This window comes from Labrus mixtus, chromosome 3, assembly GCF_963584025.1.
Source record: "Labrus mixtus chromosome 3, fLabMix1.1, whole genome shotgun sequence".
NCBI classification, from domain to species: domain Eukaryota; kingdom Metazoa; phylum Chordata; class Actinopteri; order Labriformes; family Labridae; genus Labrus; species Labrus mixtus.
The window spans coordinates 11,988,797-12,006,199 of record NC_083614.1 but is presented as its reverse complement, the minus strand read 5'-3'; the positions used below and the strand labels follow the sequence as shown (position 1 = coordinate 12,006,199).

The following is a 17,403-nucleotide window of genomic DNA, read 5'->3' as shown; positions in this document are numbered from 1 at the left end:
AAGAGGCTAGAAGAAGAGGAGGTCTTCGCCTCTTGCTGCCGTCGAGAATGTTGGAAATGAGAGCTTTAAATCTGATAAGCTGTGGAAATAATTTTGGGACGGCGTCTGTCGTCTGACTCAAGAAACTCCTGTCTCTTTGAAACTCGATGGGAGGAGTGAATTAACGCAGAGCGGGAGAGAGGCAGGACGAGAGGCATCAGCTTGTCATGTCTGCCGGATTAAGCTGTCTAGATCAGCTTGCCATGTCTGACAGCTCCCTCTCATTATTCATAGCTCCGCTTGGCAGATGTCTTTATGCAGCCCGACCAAAAAAAACACACACACACACACACACACACACACACACACACACACACACACACACACACACACACACACACACACACACACACACACACACACACACACACACACACACACACACACACACACACACACACACACACACACAGTCAAACAATATGGAAGCAGTTAACACACGGAGAGATTGACATGTATCAGCTGCACTGACAATGATGAGTCTTCGTGGCTGAGATGCTGCACTGCTTAAATGCTACGCACTAAGGTAGCGGTGACAGATATCGGACCTGTTGAAGGAAGAGCTCCGTCTCTTCCAGCATCTGATTAACTCTGACACTCGCGTTAATCCATCTGAGAGAGTGCTTTTATGACGCTTTCACAAGTCGAGCAGAGAGACACTGATAGCGCTGATAAGAAGCAGTGACAGATTTCAATACAGTGTGCTCAAACTTCTCAAGGGGACTGGATCAACGTATGTGTACCATAACGCAGTATTCAAATGTCAACTCTGTACATGAACCTTCCCAAACAGACAATGTCCACATCTTTCAGGAGCGGGCAGACAGGCTTCGAAACTCTCTTTTTTAATTTACTTCTGCCGCTTTTTATGTCCAAAACTCGGTCTAACATCATGAATTCCTTTGAAGACAGACTGTCCTCGGGTAGGAAAACGTCTGCATTAAATCTACATAAAGACATACAGAAAAGTGGAGAAGAAATCAGGGGGGCAGAACAGAAAGAAGCCTGCAGAAGCTACAATGGCCGCCTTTATTCTGCCTGACTTGGAGATGAGGTGTGACCTCACGTCTTACTGACTATTTGACCCTGCATTCATGCGGGGTCGCACACATCGGAAAAAATTATTACAGAGTTGAAAAATGCACATGAACGCCTGCTCCAGTTTGAAAAACAAGTTGGAAACCCGAGAAAGAATTCGGTCCCCCCATGTGCTGACCTGACATCATATTCATCATCACAAGATGATTTTTTTAATAAAACACGTATTGCATGTCAACTTGTTGCTCAAATATAACTTGTAACAGAGACATGCAACACTTTTCCTTCGCAGGATCCATCTTGTTTTTTGTTGTTACAACATTCAGACTTTTCAAATTAGAAGCTCATGAACACACAGAAGTGGGAACGGCTTCCCAATTTGACACTGGGGCCATCCGAGGAGCACATAAGATAAGATGAGATAAGAGAAGATATACTTTATTTTTCCCCAAAGAGAAATGTATCTTGGATTTAGACATGGCTTTTTTGCCCGATTACCAGTCTTTTGTACTTATTCTGAAAGAATCAAAGTTTAGATTTATTTCAGCATGACGTTTAATTGATGTGGAATCAGTGGTGTGTAATTAAAACCCCATAGATTCACCAATTTTGCCGTTTCCCTCGGCCTTGAGAAGCACTTAAGCATCTTTGTGACAGTTTTTTATTTATTTATTCATTTTTTGTTTCCTATCCCCCTGGTTTCCAGCTGCAGTTATTTAAAGCTAATGTACCTGAATCTGTGCAGCAGGAAACAGCAGACACAGTTAGGGATACACTGTGGAAATGCTGATGTTGCTGAGCTGTTTGTTTTATGTGAGTATGTCTAATTTGTCAAAGAAAAGGAACTGAACTTCCATTTAAAGCAGCTTAACTTTCATTCACATTGATTTAACCTCCTGTCGGTTGAAAATGGGGCACTGCTGCACCCGTGTGCTGAGCTCTGTACAGCATCAACAATAAGAAAGTGAACATGGGAAGCAATAGAAAAGTGAACACAGTGTCTGCCTGAACTGTCCTCTTGAGGACCTTAAAATGGCTGCAGACACTCTGTGGGATTAACTAAACTCAATGGATTTACCTCCAATTAGGTAGTCAGGCTGTGGCCACGTCTGAGGCAAGCTAATCCAAACCATTAGCAAATCGAATGAAGAAAAACACAGGCACCGTGCTCCCTGTGTTTCTCTGCAAAGTGTCTCTTTCTTTACACAAACCAGTTCCATCAGTGTCTCACCCTCACGTCATGCAGCATCACTAGTTCATAACTGAAACCTGTGTATTTATTTGGTCTTTAACGTAGAGATCTACGACACAACTGAGCCAGGAATAAGAAACATTTTAAATCTGCATAATTCTTAGGGTGCTATCCGTGCCACAGACATTGCATTCTGTTTTAATTAGCAAAAATCAAAGTCTGCAAAGAGTGGAGAAGTGTCTGTACACACAGCTCAGAATAGCAACTAAGCACATCAGTTTGAAAAGAATTTGTTTCATCTTCAATATCCCTAAATCCTGTAAGGTGATGAGGTAAACGGCTCACATCCCGGCCAGCCTTTGATGGTTTATAGCGAAGGATAGAGAAGGGATGAGAGAAGCATGAGATCTAACGTTGGCAAATCCAGCTTTTTCTGGACACAGTGTTTGCTTACTGCTGACAAACAGACAGTTTGTATTTCACTCAACTTGTGATTCATCACTTCCTGTGTGCTGAGAAGTGCATGTTTCCGACACCAGAATATAATCTTGGCAAACAGATTGGATGTCGGTTTGTGAGGACGAGACATCCTCCTCTGCCGTGGTCATGATTACTGGTTTAGACTGACAGGAGTACTGGCACATTATTACACAAAGAAATCACCAGAAAGGTTTAGTTGGTAATAGACAACATACGAGTTGTTGATCCCAGATGTATTTATCAAGAAGATGTGTGCAGCAGTACCTCGTGGATGAAGTCTCCGATGTCTCCTGGGTGGGGGGCAGCAGAGCGGAGGGGGTACTGGTGGTCATGATGGAGAGGCCTCTCATCCAAACGTCTGATCCCCACTTTGACGCACTCAGGCTCTAGTGCATCAGGCTGCTGCAGCTGACTCAGGTCGTAGTCCTAAACACATAAAACATCACCAATGTTGGTTTAAAAGCAAAGAAACTCGGGTCACTTTTATAGCCTGGGAGGTCAACAACACTTCACCCTCATCAGGACGTTTAACGAATAACATACACATCTGTAAGCTTATATTGAACACAGGAAAATGAAAGGTGTAATTTTGAATGTCATCTTGAGTCCAACAAAGGAGACTGCACCTTGGATGATCTAATGACCTGAAAAAGGCCTAAAAACAATGTCTGAGGTTGATGGGTGTGTCTTTAGGATTGCAGGTTGGGGACCAAACAAAAGACTTGGAGACGCTTTGGTAGTGAACTGATGATGACCCGAGATAATAAAGAGGGAGGTCCATCAGAGTCAAGATATTCATCATCTAGTGGAAACCACGGAACTGAAACAGCTTCTGTCTAAGAACGGTACACAATGCTTTGGGTTTGACTGTATAACAGATTCAGGTAGATAGATAATATACAGTGAGCACGGTTTGGACCATCGAGAGTGGACGCCAAAGACAGACCATGCTTCCAAGAGGACAGAGTCTGCACCCACTGCACTCAGAGACACTCATTTCCCACTCATCACAAACACACAAAAAAGATTTTAACCTAATGAACAATGAACAAAAGCTTGTGAAGATGTTCATCAATGTGCAAACAGTGCAGCCTGTTATGTGAGCTGCTGTCACCAGAAAAGAGTGTCCAACAGCTCCAAACCAGCCTGAACTGTGCTTTTAATTGCCAAAGCGAACTGTTTCAGATATAACTGATTGTCCTAATATAAAAAGCCTCTGCATGTTTCTAATAAGCTCCATGAGCAGAAACGTGCTCAAACTAGGATCAATATTGGAGATGCTTTTGAAAAATGGAGAGAGGTTAGAACGCAGAAAGGTTTACAGACCGATGCAGAGCTGGATAAACACTGAAGCTTCAGTGTTTAAGACATGGCAACCTGCATGAGCATTGACTCATTGGAGGAGGGGGCGGGGGGAGACAGCTCTCTCCAGGGTTTTGAATTTGGGCTGCAGTATTTTAAACACTAGGTGTCAGTTACATATTGCTCCTTTAAGTGTGATTTAATCTTAAATTAGAAATAAGAACCCCATAAAGTATAATAATGTCTTCTTTTTGCAAAATTTAAAAATGTACTAACTGTAGTACTCATTAGGACAATGACAGGCTAATAATACAAAGATTGTTTCCAGGGCTAGATCATACACTTACAATACAATGACTGGACACCTCTGTTTTGTTCCAGCTGTGTTGAACAGTTTAAGCTTTGAGTATTTCTCTACCTCAAGTGGAAACCATGAGCTTCTCTGAATCAACATCTACAGTTTCTCCAACATCATGGCCTAAGGGAAGAGTGAACTCGACTCTAATGCTACCTAATTAGCATCCACTTAGAGAAACACAGTCTCTCTTTCACCTTCACTACCACATCAGCGCAGTCAGCGTGCAGGGGGGGAAGTGTGTGTCACAGCCTCTGATCTGTTCATGTTGAATGGTATTGTCTGAGTCACTGCAGCAACCATCCAGAAACCATTTGGTGCTCTCAGGTCTCCAGGGAAATCGACTAAAGCGGCCTTTTCAGGACAATAACGGCATGCTGCGGATTGACCTTGGGCTTTGTTCGAGATAATGGCAGACCAACGGAATACTTTTCACTGAAGAGCTGCAGCGAGCCCTGCAATAACCTGGCTGTGAGAACGGAAATTATTTCTGCTTTTTCTTCTTGTAATTTCACACGCAAAGACCATGGAGCGATGTCCTCGGAGGAAGGACATTTCCACTTCTTGAAGTACTTTGTGGAATAAGATGTACCAGCACTTCACTCTCTCAGGCCTCTTTACAACAAATACTTTATATTTTAAATTATTTCTAACCATCTCTAGGAGCATGTTGTAGTGTTTTATTCACTATCCATGAGCACACAGTTGTACATGCACACATGGAAACTCTGTATGCTAAGCCTTAGTATAAGATAACATCATGACAATAATATTGGGATAACAATATTTGGGATCAGGGAAAATACATAACTTTTTTTCATGTGTGCTCCAAAGGAAAAAAAAACACTGCACTAGACCCTGTCAACTTGAGATAAGAGTTGGCTCTAATATTTAGGTTTTAAGCACACTTAGAGTTTCTTAGCTTCAAAACACTGATTTTGCCAGAACAGAGTAAACTTCTCTATTTATTTCAGACCTTTTCATTTATCCGTCCATCTATCCATCCATCAATCAATCCATCCATCCATCTTTCTATCCATCTTTCCACCCGTCCATCAATCTTTCTATCCATCTTTCCATCTATCCATCCATCAATCTTTCTTTCTCACACCTGGATATAGTTTGAAAAAGAAAGTGCAAAAGTTTGCAGTGCAGAGGATGATGACTCATTTCAGTGTGGTAGTTCCCAGAAGTACCCTCTGCCAATCAGATATCCTTGAATTTTATCACTCAGCCATTATTTGCTTCAGGAAAACCTGAATGTTCACTCCATCACTGCATGTGCATCCTTCAATGGGCCCTTAGGGTTTAGTAAGTACTAGTTATAGGTAAGGATGAAGGAAATTAAGGAACAGCTGTTCTGACTTAATGTTTTGATTTTGTGTGTACCATATATGTGTGTGTGTGTGTGTGTGTGTGTGTGTGTGTGTGTGTGTGTGTGTGTGTGTGTTTATTTGTCATGCTTCTTAAGAGTGTATTCCTGTGAACCAAGTCTTCTTATCCAAAGCTTGAATCCAGATAAATAATGACTCGGGCTGTCTGTGGAAAGAAGCTGAAAAAGAAAATCTGATCAAACAGAAGAGAGTCCCAACACTATCCAAGGCCTGTGCAATGTGTCACAGTAGCTGTGATAAAGACAGACGCAAACCTCAGTATATTTTCACGATCTCTTGCTGCACTGTTTGTACTGTACAAAGATACTGTGGATATTACTTACTTCCATATAATAAGTCATGGAGAGTTATTATTACAGTAACAAGACCACACATAGCACCATTAATCTTAGGAAAGTTTTCTGCAAAAGCTTGTTTTCCAAAAATTTGACACATTCCCTTTGATGTCATTTTGTTAAAAAATTGTCATATTAGCTCTCAAAAAAATTAAAGGTCACATATTATTCTCCTTTTTAACCAGTTTAATTAAGTCTCAAAGCTCCCCTGTGAAGCTTCTTGTTCTAAATCCACTCTGATCCTGTATTTGATCATGTCTATAAACCCCTCTATTTCAGCCCTGCTCAGAACAGACTGTTTCTGTGTCTGTAGCTTTAAATGTAAATGAGCTGTGTCTGACCACGCCCCCTCTCTAGAAGGGCTTTGAGTGCCTCGGGCTTTCTCGCTCCATGTCCTATTGTCTACGGTGAGAAGGCAGACTCAGAGGGCAGAACAAACACCTAGCTGTGGGAGTGTCAACCACCTGGGGGAGGGGATGTTAAAAGAATGTTTTAAGTATAGATTTAAAAGCTGAGACAGAGTTAGCAAACAGCATTTCAGAGAGTTTTGAGGGCCAGTCTCCAAAATAAAAGCCTGACAGCCCTTTGTCTTCAAACTGGTTATGGGTATAACCAGTAAACCGATCAGTAGATCTAAGGGGCCGCCCAGGCTCATAAGGAGTTAGTAAGTCAATTATATAACTACCGGCCTGGTCATGTAGAGCTTTAAAAGTCAGTAATACTAATAATTGGGGTTATGTGGTCGTAAAGCCTAACACACCGTCCCCCACCCCATCCACCCCCCTCTGAGATCTTTGACGCCCACCCCTGAGGATCCAAACCCCAGATTGGGAACAGATGATTAATATGTATATGTCACGGGTAACATGTGAAGTTCACCAAAATGTCTCCAGCCATGCTAGCAGCTTAACTACCTACATGCTAACATCCGCATGTTAGCATGCTAAGCAGGTACAATACTGTCCATGTTCATTATCTTCATTTAGAGTGTAATCATGATAACCTTCGCTAATAAGCAACCCAGTGGAAACCTGCCTGGTTAATTGAGATTAATTTCAAATGTATTCAATATAAAAAATTTAAACTTTTAACATTTACAGGCTGTAGAGTTTAAGGCTGTGGGGCTTCTATTTTGACAGCATGAGGTTTATTTGAAAATGAAAATGAGGGGTTAAGGCTTAGTCAATCGTTGAGGGCAAAACTGTGCCATTAAACTCTAAACAGAAGATCCAGTGCAGACCCGGGACATCAGCTCAGACAAACATGGGCAAATTAACAAAGAGCAAATAGAAGAATCCCCCAAATTTAAAGAATGATAACTGTGCAAAAGTTTGTAAGTAAACAAACATTTGCACTTTAAAGCGACTGCAATGACCTGCTGTTTTCAAAAGTCAAACATGTCCTCAGTGTAGCTTGTTGAGTTGTTAAAGGGTTAAACGTTTTTTTTTCCCCCCAGTAGAAGTGTCGAGCAGCTTATGTGCTTGGCACCAGCAGAGGAGTAGAGTGGAGACGCAGGAAATTGTTCTCCAACAGAAAGCAATTAATCCTGTTTGGAGGTCCTCTTTTGTGGTACACTTAATCTTATCTGGAGGACACATGAGCGAAAAGTGGAGGGAAGCAAAGGGTGTTTCTATGTGGCAACATTTCATGTAGTTTGTGTTGATTTGAAGAATATGGATGTGAATGTATTTGTGTGTAATAAGAACATCATGTCATTGTTGATGTTTTAAAAGATGTGCATTCGCTTAGTTTAGTACTGATAAATGTAAATGCACATTCAGTCACAAGCATTAGCAGCTCTAGCGTTCAATAAGGGCGCACTCACACTAGGGAAAGTTGTCCCGTACTGTGATTAAGCACGATTGCCCCCCCCCCCCCTCCCCGTTCCCCTGCTGGTCTGCACTCACACTGCTCAAAGACTAAGCGGGCCTGAGCACGGTTACCTCTTATACATAGTGTCGTAGTACAACACATGAATGGCTTTACGTGATCTTGAAACGTGCAAAGTTTAGAAGACAGGCGAATTCGAGAAAATAAAAAATAAAAGGGACGCCCTGTCACATCAGAGAACAACACAGAACACGACAGCTACTTCACTGACTTTGTGTCTTATTTTGAGTCATGTTAGTCAGATACAGAGAGCACACTCTGGGATTTCTCCAGTTGTGTACCCGTGCTTATTCTCATGCATGAACTGTACCGAGACAAAGCACACCTCTACCAAGCTCGAAGTGAGCATTCACACTAGTCAAACGAAATGGACTTTAGGGGTGAAGCGTGCAAGTTTTATATATCAAATTTCTCAGTTATTGTTCTAGTGTGTATGTGCATGTGTACCTGATCTTCCTCTCCGCCTCCCTCCTCGTCATATTTGAGGATGTTGTCCCGGACGTCGTCCTCTGGATCAATGAGGAGTTGCTTGGCCTGTCGCTCCTTATCTCTCCTCTTCATCCACATCACAAACAGCAGAACCAGCACTGCAGGGAAAGGTATGACAAAAGGAGATAAGGACATATGAGAGAATATGCACACTCATTGGATGCTTTCAGAGGGATCTGTGCAGGGACTAAATCATCATTCTAGCAACTCTGAAGGCCCCTAAAATAAAATACAAAGAAAACTTTTGGTTTAAGTATGTACAGAGTTATGGTGAATGGTAAATTGAATTGCCTGTATAACACTTTTCTAGTCTTCTGACTACTCAAAGCGCATTTACACTCCAGGTCACACCTACACATTCACACACTGATGGTAAAGGCTGCTATGTAGTGAGACCATCAGAAGTAACTAATCTTATTCATACGCATTCATACGCCACTGGCCACATCAGACATGTGGCTGCAGGAGCTGGGGATCGAACCGTCAGCCTTCTGGTTGAGAGATGACGACTCTACCAACTGAGCCACAGCCGCAGAGTTAAGGGACTCTTTAAACTGTGGATGTTTTTCTAATTTCAACTGAAGATCACTGGGGCGCCGGTGGACACGCCCCATGAGGTTCTGGTACTCCAGACGGGGTGGCCCGGGTTCAAATCTGACCTGTGGCTTCTTTCCTGCATGTCATCTCTCTCTCTCTCTCTCTCTCTCTCTCTATATATATATATATATATATGTATATATATATATATATATATATATGTATATATCTCTCTCTCTCTCCCTGATTTCTGACTCGGTCCACTGTCCTGCCTCAAAAATAAAAAGATCACATGTAAAACACATAAAATGATATGCTTCTGCTGGGCTGTGGTAGACCATGTCCTACGCCTGGCTGTCAGTATAAGGATGGATGGCCTTCTCTGCAAAACAAACAGTCCGGTCTGTTCGCTGTTGATTTGTCCACAACGAGAGAGAGAAAAAAAAAAAAGGATAAAGCGTCCTGCCAACTGCCCCAATGGACAGAGAGATCAACTGGCACTGAGCCCTCGTGTTTTCTAAGATTAATCAGAGGGGTCAAAAAATTATTAAAGTAGAAAAAAACAACGCTTCTTTTAAATTTGTTTACATTCATTTTTTTTTTACTTGCTCATACTTTGTGTCTTTTCTACAGCCAACCTTGATCCTTCCTCCCTTTCAGGCCTCCAGAAAACGTGTAAACAGAACATCACACACTGATGGAACCACTCAAAAGGCCAATCTACTGCATGTAAACATTCTCTCATTCCTGTACTGATCAGCCAAAGACACGGATAAGTGCTCATTAGAAAGATTACTGGACAGCCTTAGGTTTATATTTGGGCTTTTCATGCCTTTGGATAGAGATAGGACAGTGGATAGAGTCAGAAACTGGGGAGAGAGAGAAGGAGGGGAATGACATGCGGGAAAGGAGCCACAAGTCGGATTTAAACCCGGTGGACTATAGCCTCGGTACATTGGGCGCCCACTAACCACCCTGTTTTGTTTTATGGCCAATGTGTTCTTAAACATCTAATGTTTCACAAGAACAATCTGTCCTCACCTACAGTGCTGTCCCTGTGTCTATTCTGGTTCTAATTCAAGAAAACAATTTATTATCAGACATTTCTCAGAGAGACTCAGCACATTAGGGGTGGCAGTGGCTCACTGGTTAAGTCGGCCGTCTCTCAACTGGAAGATCCCCAGCTCCTGCAGCCACATGTCTGATGTGTCTTTGGGCAAGACACTTAACCCAAAGTTGCTCTCGCTGCTTCACAGCGTGTGACTGCGTATGAATGGATTAGTCAATACCAATTGACTCCTTATATAGAAACCTGCCATCAGTGTGTGAATGTGTAGGTGTGACCTGCGGTGTAAAAGGACTTTGAGTAATAAGAAGACTAAAAAAGAACGATACAAGCTCAAGTCCATTATCAGAAATGCTGTATATTTATCACAACTGCAAAGCCTCTGCAGTCTCCTCAGTCCACCTTGTGGAACAATTTAGTTTAATACCAAACAAAAACTTCAGTTCAATCCTCTCCTATGGGACTCATCTGGTACACGGCTCGTATTTTTAGAAAACCAGAGAGTTTAAAACTGAATGTGAATCTTTCACAACATTTGACCGTAATAATCGGCCTGGATTTACAAGACAGGGGAGCTTTGGTGTGTGCGTTTGTAAACCTGCACTGCTGTTCCTCCATGGGCCCAAACCCATTAGGATGCTGAGTGAAATTCTAAGTGAGGACCATTTAAACCCAGGAGGGATGAATTGAAAAACGACTTGTCGCCATTAGTAACACAGTGAAACCAACGGGGAAGGTTTCTGGCTCTGCAAGGAGACAAAAAACAATACACCTAATCTCTCTAAAAAAACACAATACTGGGTTTGGGCCCAGATTTGGTCTTATTCTACAACATGGTCGATCACAAACTAAACCTTCAATGAACTTGTCTCTGTTTAGGTGACCAGGCCCAACATGACAGTAGTCAGTTGCTTCTGCTGCCTCTTCTTTTTTCGCTCTTCCTTCTCTACTATTCACAAAATCCCTTTCTATGAACTTACTTGCCCCAGATTTTGCTCAGCTCCTAATGGTGCCAGAGCGACTGTCAAGATTTGAGTTGAAAATTCACAAAGGATGACTCATTAAAGAAACATGCATCCCTAAAACTTTTATTAAAAAAAAGTGTAGAACCCAACTTAGAATCTTACAAGTATTAAAATATGGAGGGGAAAAAAAACATCCCAGGCTTATTAAGAGTGTCATCTCTTTTACACCCTGTAACTTTTTAAAACTGTGAAAACATCCTCAGACTTTCACAAGAAATATTGATCCATTTGGTTTAACACTGATCACTTATCCTAAATCTCCATCCATTACTTTCATGTCATCTAATACTCCAGCTTCCTTCAGTGTTTACACTCAAAATAACTCTACAGCGTAATTAGGCCATTAGACCTAAAGTGCAGCTTGACCCATTCAGCACTTTCACAACTTCTGACACTTCAACTAACGTGCTTACAATTAAACCCTTCATTCAGACATGACTTTTTAACTGAAACTTCTAATCCTTTGAGCACATTCCTTCAAAATCATATTTCAGTGCTTGAATCTTTATGCTGGTCCAGAGAGTGTGTCACACTGCAGCGTATGAAAACACATGCAGGGAGTGAAGAAACAAAATATGGGCCAAAGATGGTTTATTCTCATTTTAAAGGTCACATATTATCTTAGTTTTTTTAACAAGTTTAAATAAGTCTCAGAGCTCCCCAAAACATGTCTGTGAAGTTTCTTGTTGTAAATCCACTCTGATCCTGTATTTGATCATGCTTATAAACCCCTCTATTTCAGTCCTGCTCAGAACAGGCTGTTTCTGTGTCTGTACCTTTAAATGCAAATGAGCTGTGTCTGACCACGCCCCTCTCTGGAAGTGCTTGGGTTACTCAGGCTTTCTCGCTCCATGGCCTATTGTTTACGGTGAGAAGGCAGACTCAGAGCACAGAACAAACACCTAGCCCTGGGAGTGTCAACAACCTGGGGGAGGGGTTACTGCCCTTTGTGATATCATGAAGGGAAAATCTCCAAACAGCCTGTTCGAGCACACATTTTCTGAAAAGTGAAGCAGGCAAAAGACAGAGAGGATGGACTTTTCTCATAATTTGGGGGTTTGTAGACGGACTGGGACACATATTATTGTTAGAGAAACATGGTGAAGTGTATTTTATACAATATGTCACCTTTAAAAAGCTCTCCCTTGTCTAAAAAGCACTTGAATACTGATCCTGTGTTAAACAGAGTCGCGCTCATTGTTGTTGCTTTTGAAATGTGATGTCTAAAACAGGGAATCCAAGTACATTATCACTTCTTCATAATCATATTTTATTGCTCCGCTTGAAAACTGAGTTCCTTCCTCCGTCCACTTCTTTGTTTACTTGTAGCAGTACCAGGCGAGCAGCTCAAAAGGGCCATTCACAGTGTCCAAGCACATGGAGTGCCACTTGTTCACAAACACATAAGTTGAAAAAAAAACACTGAAACTAGCTTGACAATCACACTTGGGATTTGATCATGAAATCTCTGCCATGGCAAAGCTATGCTTGACAAAATGAGATGCATTTACAGTGTCTGATGTAGCTGTTGACTGCAGAGTACGAATGTAATGAAAGGGTGTGTGTGTGTGTGGGGGGGGGGGGGGGGGGGGGGGATGCCTTGAAATACAAATCATAGTTAAATGAAATGATACCTCTACTTCCTCTGGTAGTAATGGTAAGTGCTAAATGGACTTGAGCTTATATCACGCTTTTCTAGTCTTCTGACAACTCAAGGGGCTTTTACACCGCAGGTCACACCTACACATTCACACACTGATGGCAGAGGCTGCTGCGTAAAGTGACCATCAAACTAATCAGCATAAACTAATCCACACACATCAACAAGCTGCCGGCGAAGCTGAAGGAGCAATTTGGGGTTAAGTGTCTTGCCCGAGGACACATCTGACATGTTGCTGCAGGAGCTGGGTATCAAACCCCAGACCTTTCTATTGAGAGACGACCGACTGAGCAACAGCTGCCCCAATAGCATATTTAAACAGTGTCAGTCCATTGTCATCACAGGTTTATACATTTTCATATATGGAAAAGAGGATGGGTGATAAGACACAGCCCTGTGGGACCCCAGTATTTAAAAAACTCTTGTTTGATTTAAATGATTATCCATTCAATATTAGTTAAGGGATTTCATTCTTGGCCAACATGGTGCATATACCTGGGGCTGTTGTGACCCCTGGTTGTCTGAGGCCTTGGGGCAGCTTCCTGGTTGGCTGAACCCAAAGCCCTCCTTGTATTGGATAAGGGTCCCTAAACAAAACAATGTTTTCTGTGCTGTGTCAGAGAGGTGTTTGATTAACTGTTCTCATTCTTCAGAATAAAGTTATTTGTTTTATAGAAATCTCTGTAATTTTAAACCACTCTCCAACATGATTCAGACAAATGGATTACTTGACATGGTGTGTGTGTGTGTGTGTGTGTGTGTGTGTGTGTGTGTGTGTGTGTGTGTGTGTGTGTGTGTTTGGAGGCTCACCTAATAGTATGATAATGCAGATGAGGATGGCGATGATAGCTCCGGTGCCAAGTCCAGCGGCAATGATTCGCTCCATGTCCACACAGTCTCCATGGTGATCACACTGGCAGACCTTGACCTTCAGGTATGACGTGTTGGACATGGGCAGGTTGCCAGAGTCTGTGATCTTGATGGGTACCTCGTAGATCCCACTGGCCAAGGAGCCGATCCGCAGTCGCAGCAGGGCATACTCGCCTGGAGTGCGACACAAAGATAGAAGGGTACAAAGATGGAGAAGCGGAGAGACGGCCAAGTCTGGCAAACTGTCGCTGATACACTCCAATCTGCTTTATATTCATGACCTTCCACTTCATTACACTGAGAGATTCCCAGTACTGCTAAAGACTGCTAATGGTGGGGCTTAACTGGTGCAGCTGGGTTTTCTTTTGTTTGTTTTCAAATACTCATTTCCACAGTATGTTCCAATGGAGAGACCAGTACTGCATATTTTCCCATATTTTAATCACTAACACATCAAATAGTAATAAATATATTGATATGAATGTTACTTAAACCTCACTATAGGTCTGCAGCTACACATCTTCTTTAGTTTCTGTGATGTGACTTTCAAATGTCTGTAAAAAGGAGTATTACATTTAATAACACCAGCCAAGACTAAGCGTGTTATGTAACTTTAATCTAAAAGGAGTTGTATAATGTTCTGAAAAGAAACAAAGAAAAAGGCTCAAAGCGACAGACAGTAATAGAGAAAACTGTTTATAGAGTGTAACTCTGGGAATGTGATCACAAAGGCAACATAAAATGGTTTTATTGTTTCCTGTCCCTGCTGGCCAGTTGAACCTTTTGAACTCACCTGCATGTCACATGTCCATCTGTTCACAGAGTCTGCTCATTCTAGGTCTTAGGATACTATCTTAAGGCCTTGGTCAGCCAAAGCCAACTCTCTCATCACAGAACCTCAGGGTGGGACTTTGAATAGTAGGGTAGGGGATGTGGGATATACCAGTGTACCCATCCTGACTTAAAACCAGGCTGCTTAATCGATTAAGATGGCCATGAGGGACTCCTCTACATTTATAATCTGGTTAGGCACATGTCCACCCTGAGTCAGGACCCTCCCTGAGCCAAACACTGGAGCGGTGTGTGACATTATCCTCAATAACTACAATAGTGGACTAGCCCAAGACCACCTCTTCAAGCAGCCTTGTGCATGGAACCCGAGTACGGTACCTTTGTGTTCACACTGATCAAATGAACTGCACTTTGGGCTCAAGTGTACTTGGATCGGGCCCGGGTCCCTAGTGTGAAACCATGCTTAGTAATCTATTGGTTTTTATTAATTTTGGGGATGACCAGGTACAGGAAGTAAGAGAATGAATGACTGAATATAGATAAATATCAAAACTAACAAGTGATCCTAAATACTGACCATTGATGCGGCTCAGAGTCCAGTTGCGGCGTACGTCTGTCGGGTGATTGGTCAGCTCAAAGGCGAATGGTCCAGCATTAGGGGTCAGGTCGGGGTCACTGGCTGTGATGTTGATGGTGTTAGGATCCGGCCTCTCACACATCTCCACCTCAGGGGGGAAAACGTGCGGTGCGTTGTCATTAATGTCCAGCAGGTACATCTGAAGGGTGCCTGTCCCGCTGGCAGGGGGGATACCTGGACACACGGAAAGACACATTTATCATTCCATTTCACGTCGTTTGAACGTTTATCAGCAATCAGTGCTTACAACATACAGTATACTGCACTTCTTAAAGCTTTATCTTAATGATAATTAGAACTCCTTTGGTAGAGGTCAGCCAATATTAATGAAGGGTCAGTTGATGTGATTTAAAACTATGATCACAAGACGCCATATTAGATACAAATCTCCTCTCCATTTCACCTCTGTCTCTTACATCTCTGGCTTTGCTGAAGACAATCAAAAGGAAATAGTTTTCCTCCACAAGCCACCAAAGCCTTAAGCCTTAAGTGTGTAGAGATGAAGTCTCAGCATAAGTTTGACAAAAAAAAAAGTTTTATTTCCTCTGGTTTATTAATGTCATGTTACTGATGTATCATGAAGACGCAGAGACACTGAGAGAAGCAGAGCAGCTCAGGTAGTCTTGTACATAAAAAGGGTCCACTCTTTGTGAAGGACGATGTACTGAGAGATCTTATTCCTCTTAACTGTTGTCCTTGAACTGTAACAAACACAACGATGAGCCCCACACTAGATTACATGCACCATAAACACACACACTGGGGTTCTTCCACAATCTAATCTAGTATTCATTATCCTGCTGCCCATAATACTGACTACAGCTTCACATGTGGAATAATCCACCACTAAAAATGACTCGTAAACAAAATGAACAATCTCTTTCTGTTTGGTCAGTGGGCAGCTTTTTTAGGAAATGACTGAGCCTTTAAAAAATGAAATTATACATCTGTGACCGTTTTTATTTTTAAAACTGACGTCTTCAGTTGGAACCAAGAGGCTCACAGCTGAGCGCCCCAGAGACTAAAACATAGTCCTCAAAGAATGATTTATACTGAAAAATATAGAATATCATCAAGCAAAAAAGAATGTCAAGTTTCATATAAGGTTTATGTATTTATTTCATACAGTATAATCCTAGTGTTTTATGCATCATATGGAGGATAGCTGACAATGCAGATTTTCAAAAACTCAAGTTGGGAAAATGCTACTGCAGAGTTTGTTCATCTTTCTAGCTATGCATACTAAAGCTAGCAGTGACATTGCCACTTCATTAGTTATCTGAAAAAAAAGCCTTTTCCCTTGCAACGTAAAAACTGTATTCTAAAGCCTGGCTCAGACTGCAGGATAAACGGGCCGACGGGTCGATCCCAGAGGGGGTGTTCTCGACTTGAGGCTCCTCAGAACAGATTATCGTCCAAGAATATCTTGTAGTGTGAGTCAGATAATGATCCATTCATAACGTCACCCGATCTGCTCGGAGAGAATCCAGGACGCCCCGGTTTGTATCAAAAATGTGTGATGTTCAGGAATTCAAATCTTGACGGAAAACGTCATGAAAGGGTCTGGCGGCAGTTAGGATTTTAAAACTCCTTTAGTCTGAGCGAGCTTTCAGTAAAATCTGAGGTGTGAAGCTTAATCCTCGGGGACTGTTACACATGTTGTGACCACTTCAAAAATGCAGATATGAAACCTATTGCTCTTGTTTGTGTGTTTTTGTCCTTGCGTCTAACAGGGTTTTTTACACATCTATCTGTGAGATGCTTGAGGGGTGTACGATCAGGGCTGAGAATGTGCAAAGACAGACAGCTAACAGGAAGCTCAGGACACAGTGGGGTCTCTGTATGGAGAGCGTGCAGGGACCAGCGGATAGCTGGAGCTGCTGCTCAATTACATTCCTCTCGAACAGTTTCACATTTTGAATAGAGAATCCTCTTTTTGTTGGCTATAAATCACAGTGGTGAGCGCAATGTGGGAAAGACTTTTTGGAAACTTGCACTAAATAGGAAGGAAAACATCCCCATTAGAAATCAATGAGGGCACTGTGCCCAAAGTCTGTCTCTGTTATCTCACCGTCTCCCTCATCACGGACATTTGATTATTGGATAAAGTATTAAAACGTAATAAAATGTGGACAGTACTCTCTGTTGTCTGCAGCAAACAGTCTGCCTCTTACCAATCAGTGAAGTTAGAACTTTATTTTTCCAGAGACATGAACCTGACATGTTCCTATCTGAGACATTATGCATGTCACTGACACGGCCTTTCAGGGACAACTTACTGTTGAGAACTTAATGTCAATGA

At 42.1% G+C, this 17,403-nt stretch overlaps 1 protein-coding gene across 1 annotated transcript in view; it reads right to left on the bottom strand.

Annotated features, from left to right (window-relative positions):
• Positions 1-17,403, bottom strand: part of LOC132958474 (cadherin-2-like) — an 86,999-nt gene that overhangs the window by 7,841 nt on the left and 61,755 nt on the right. The window contains exons 12-15 of the mRNA XM_061031319.1: positions 15,042-15,275; positions 13,613-13,846; positions 8,473-8,612; positions 3,014-3,175 (exon numbers count right to left, since the gene is read on the bottom strand). Coding sequence (XP_060887302.1) covers positions 3,014-3,175; positions 8,473-8,612; positions 13,613-13,846; positions 15,042-15,275 — 770 coding nt within the window. The remainder of the gene's footprint in view (positions 1-3,013; positions 3,176-8,472; positions 8,613-13,612; positions 13,847-15,041; positions 15,276-17,403) is intronic.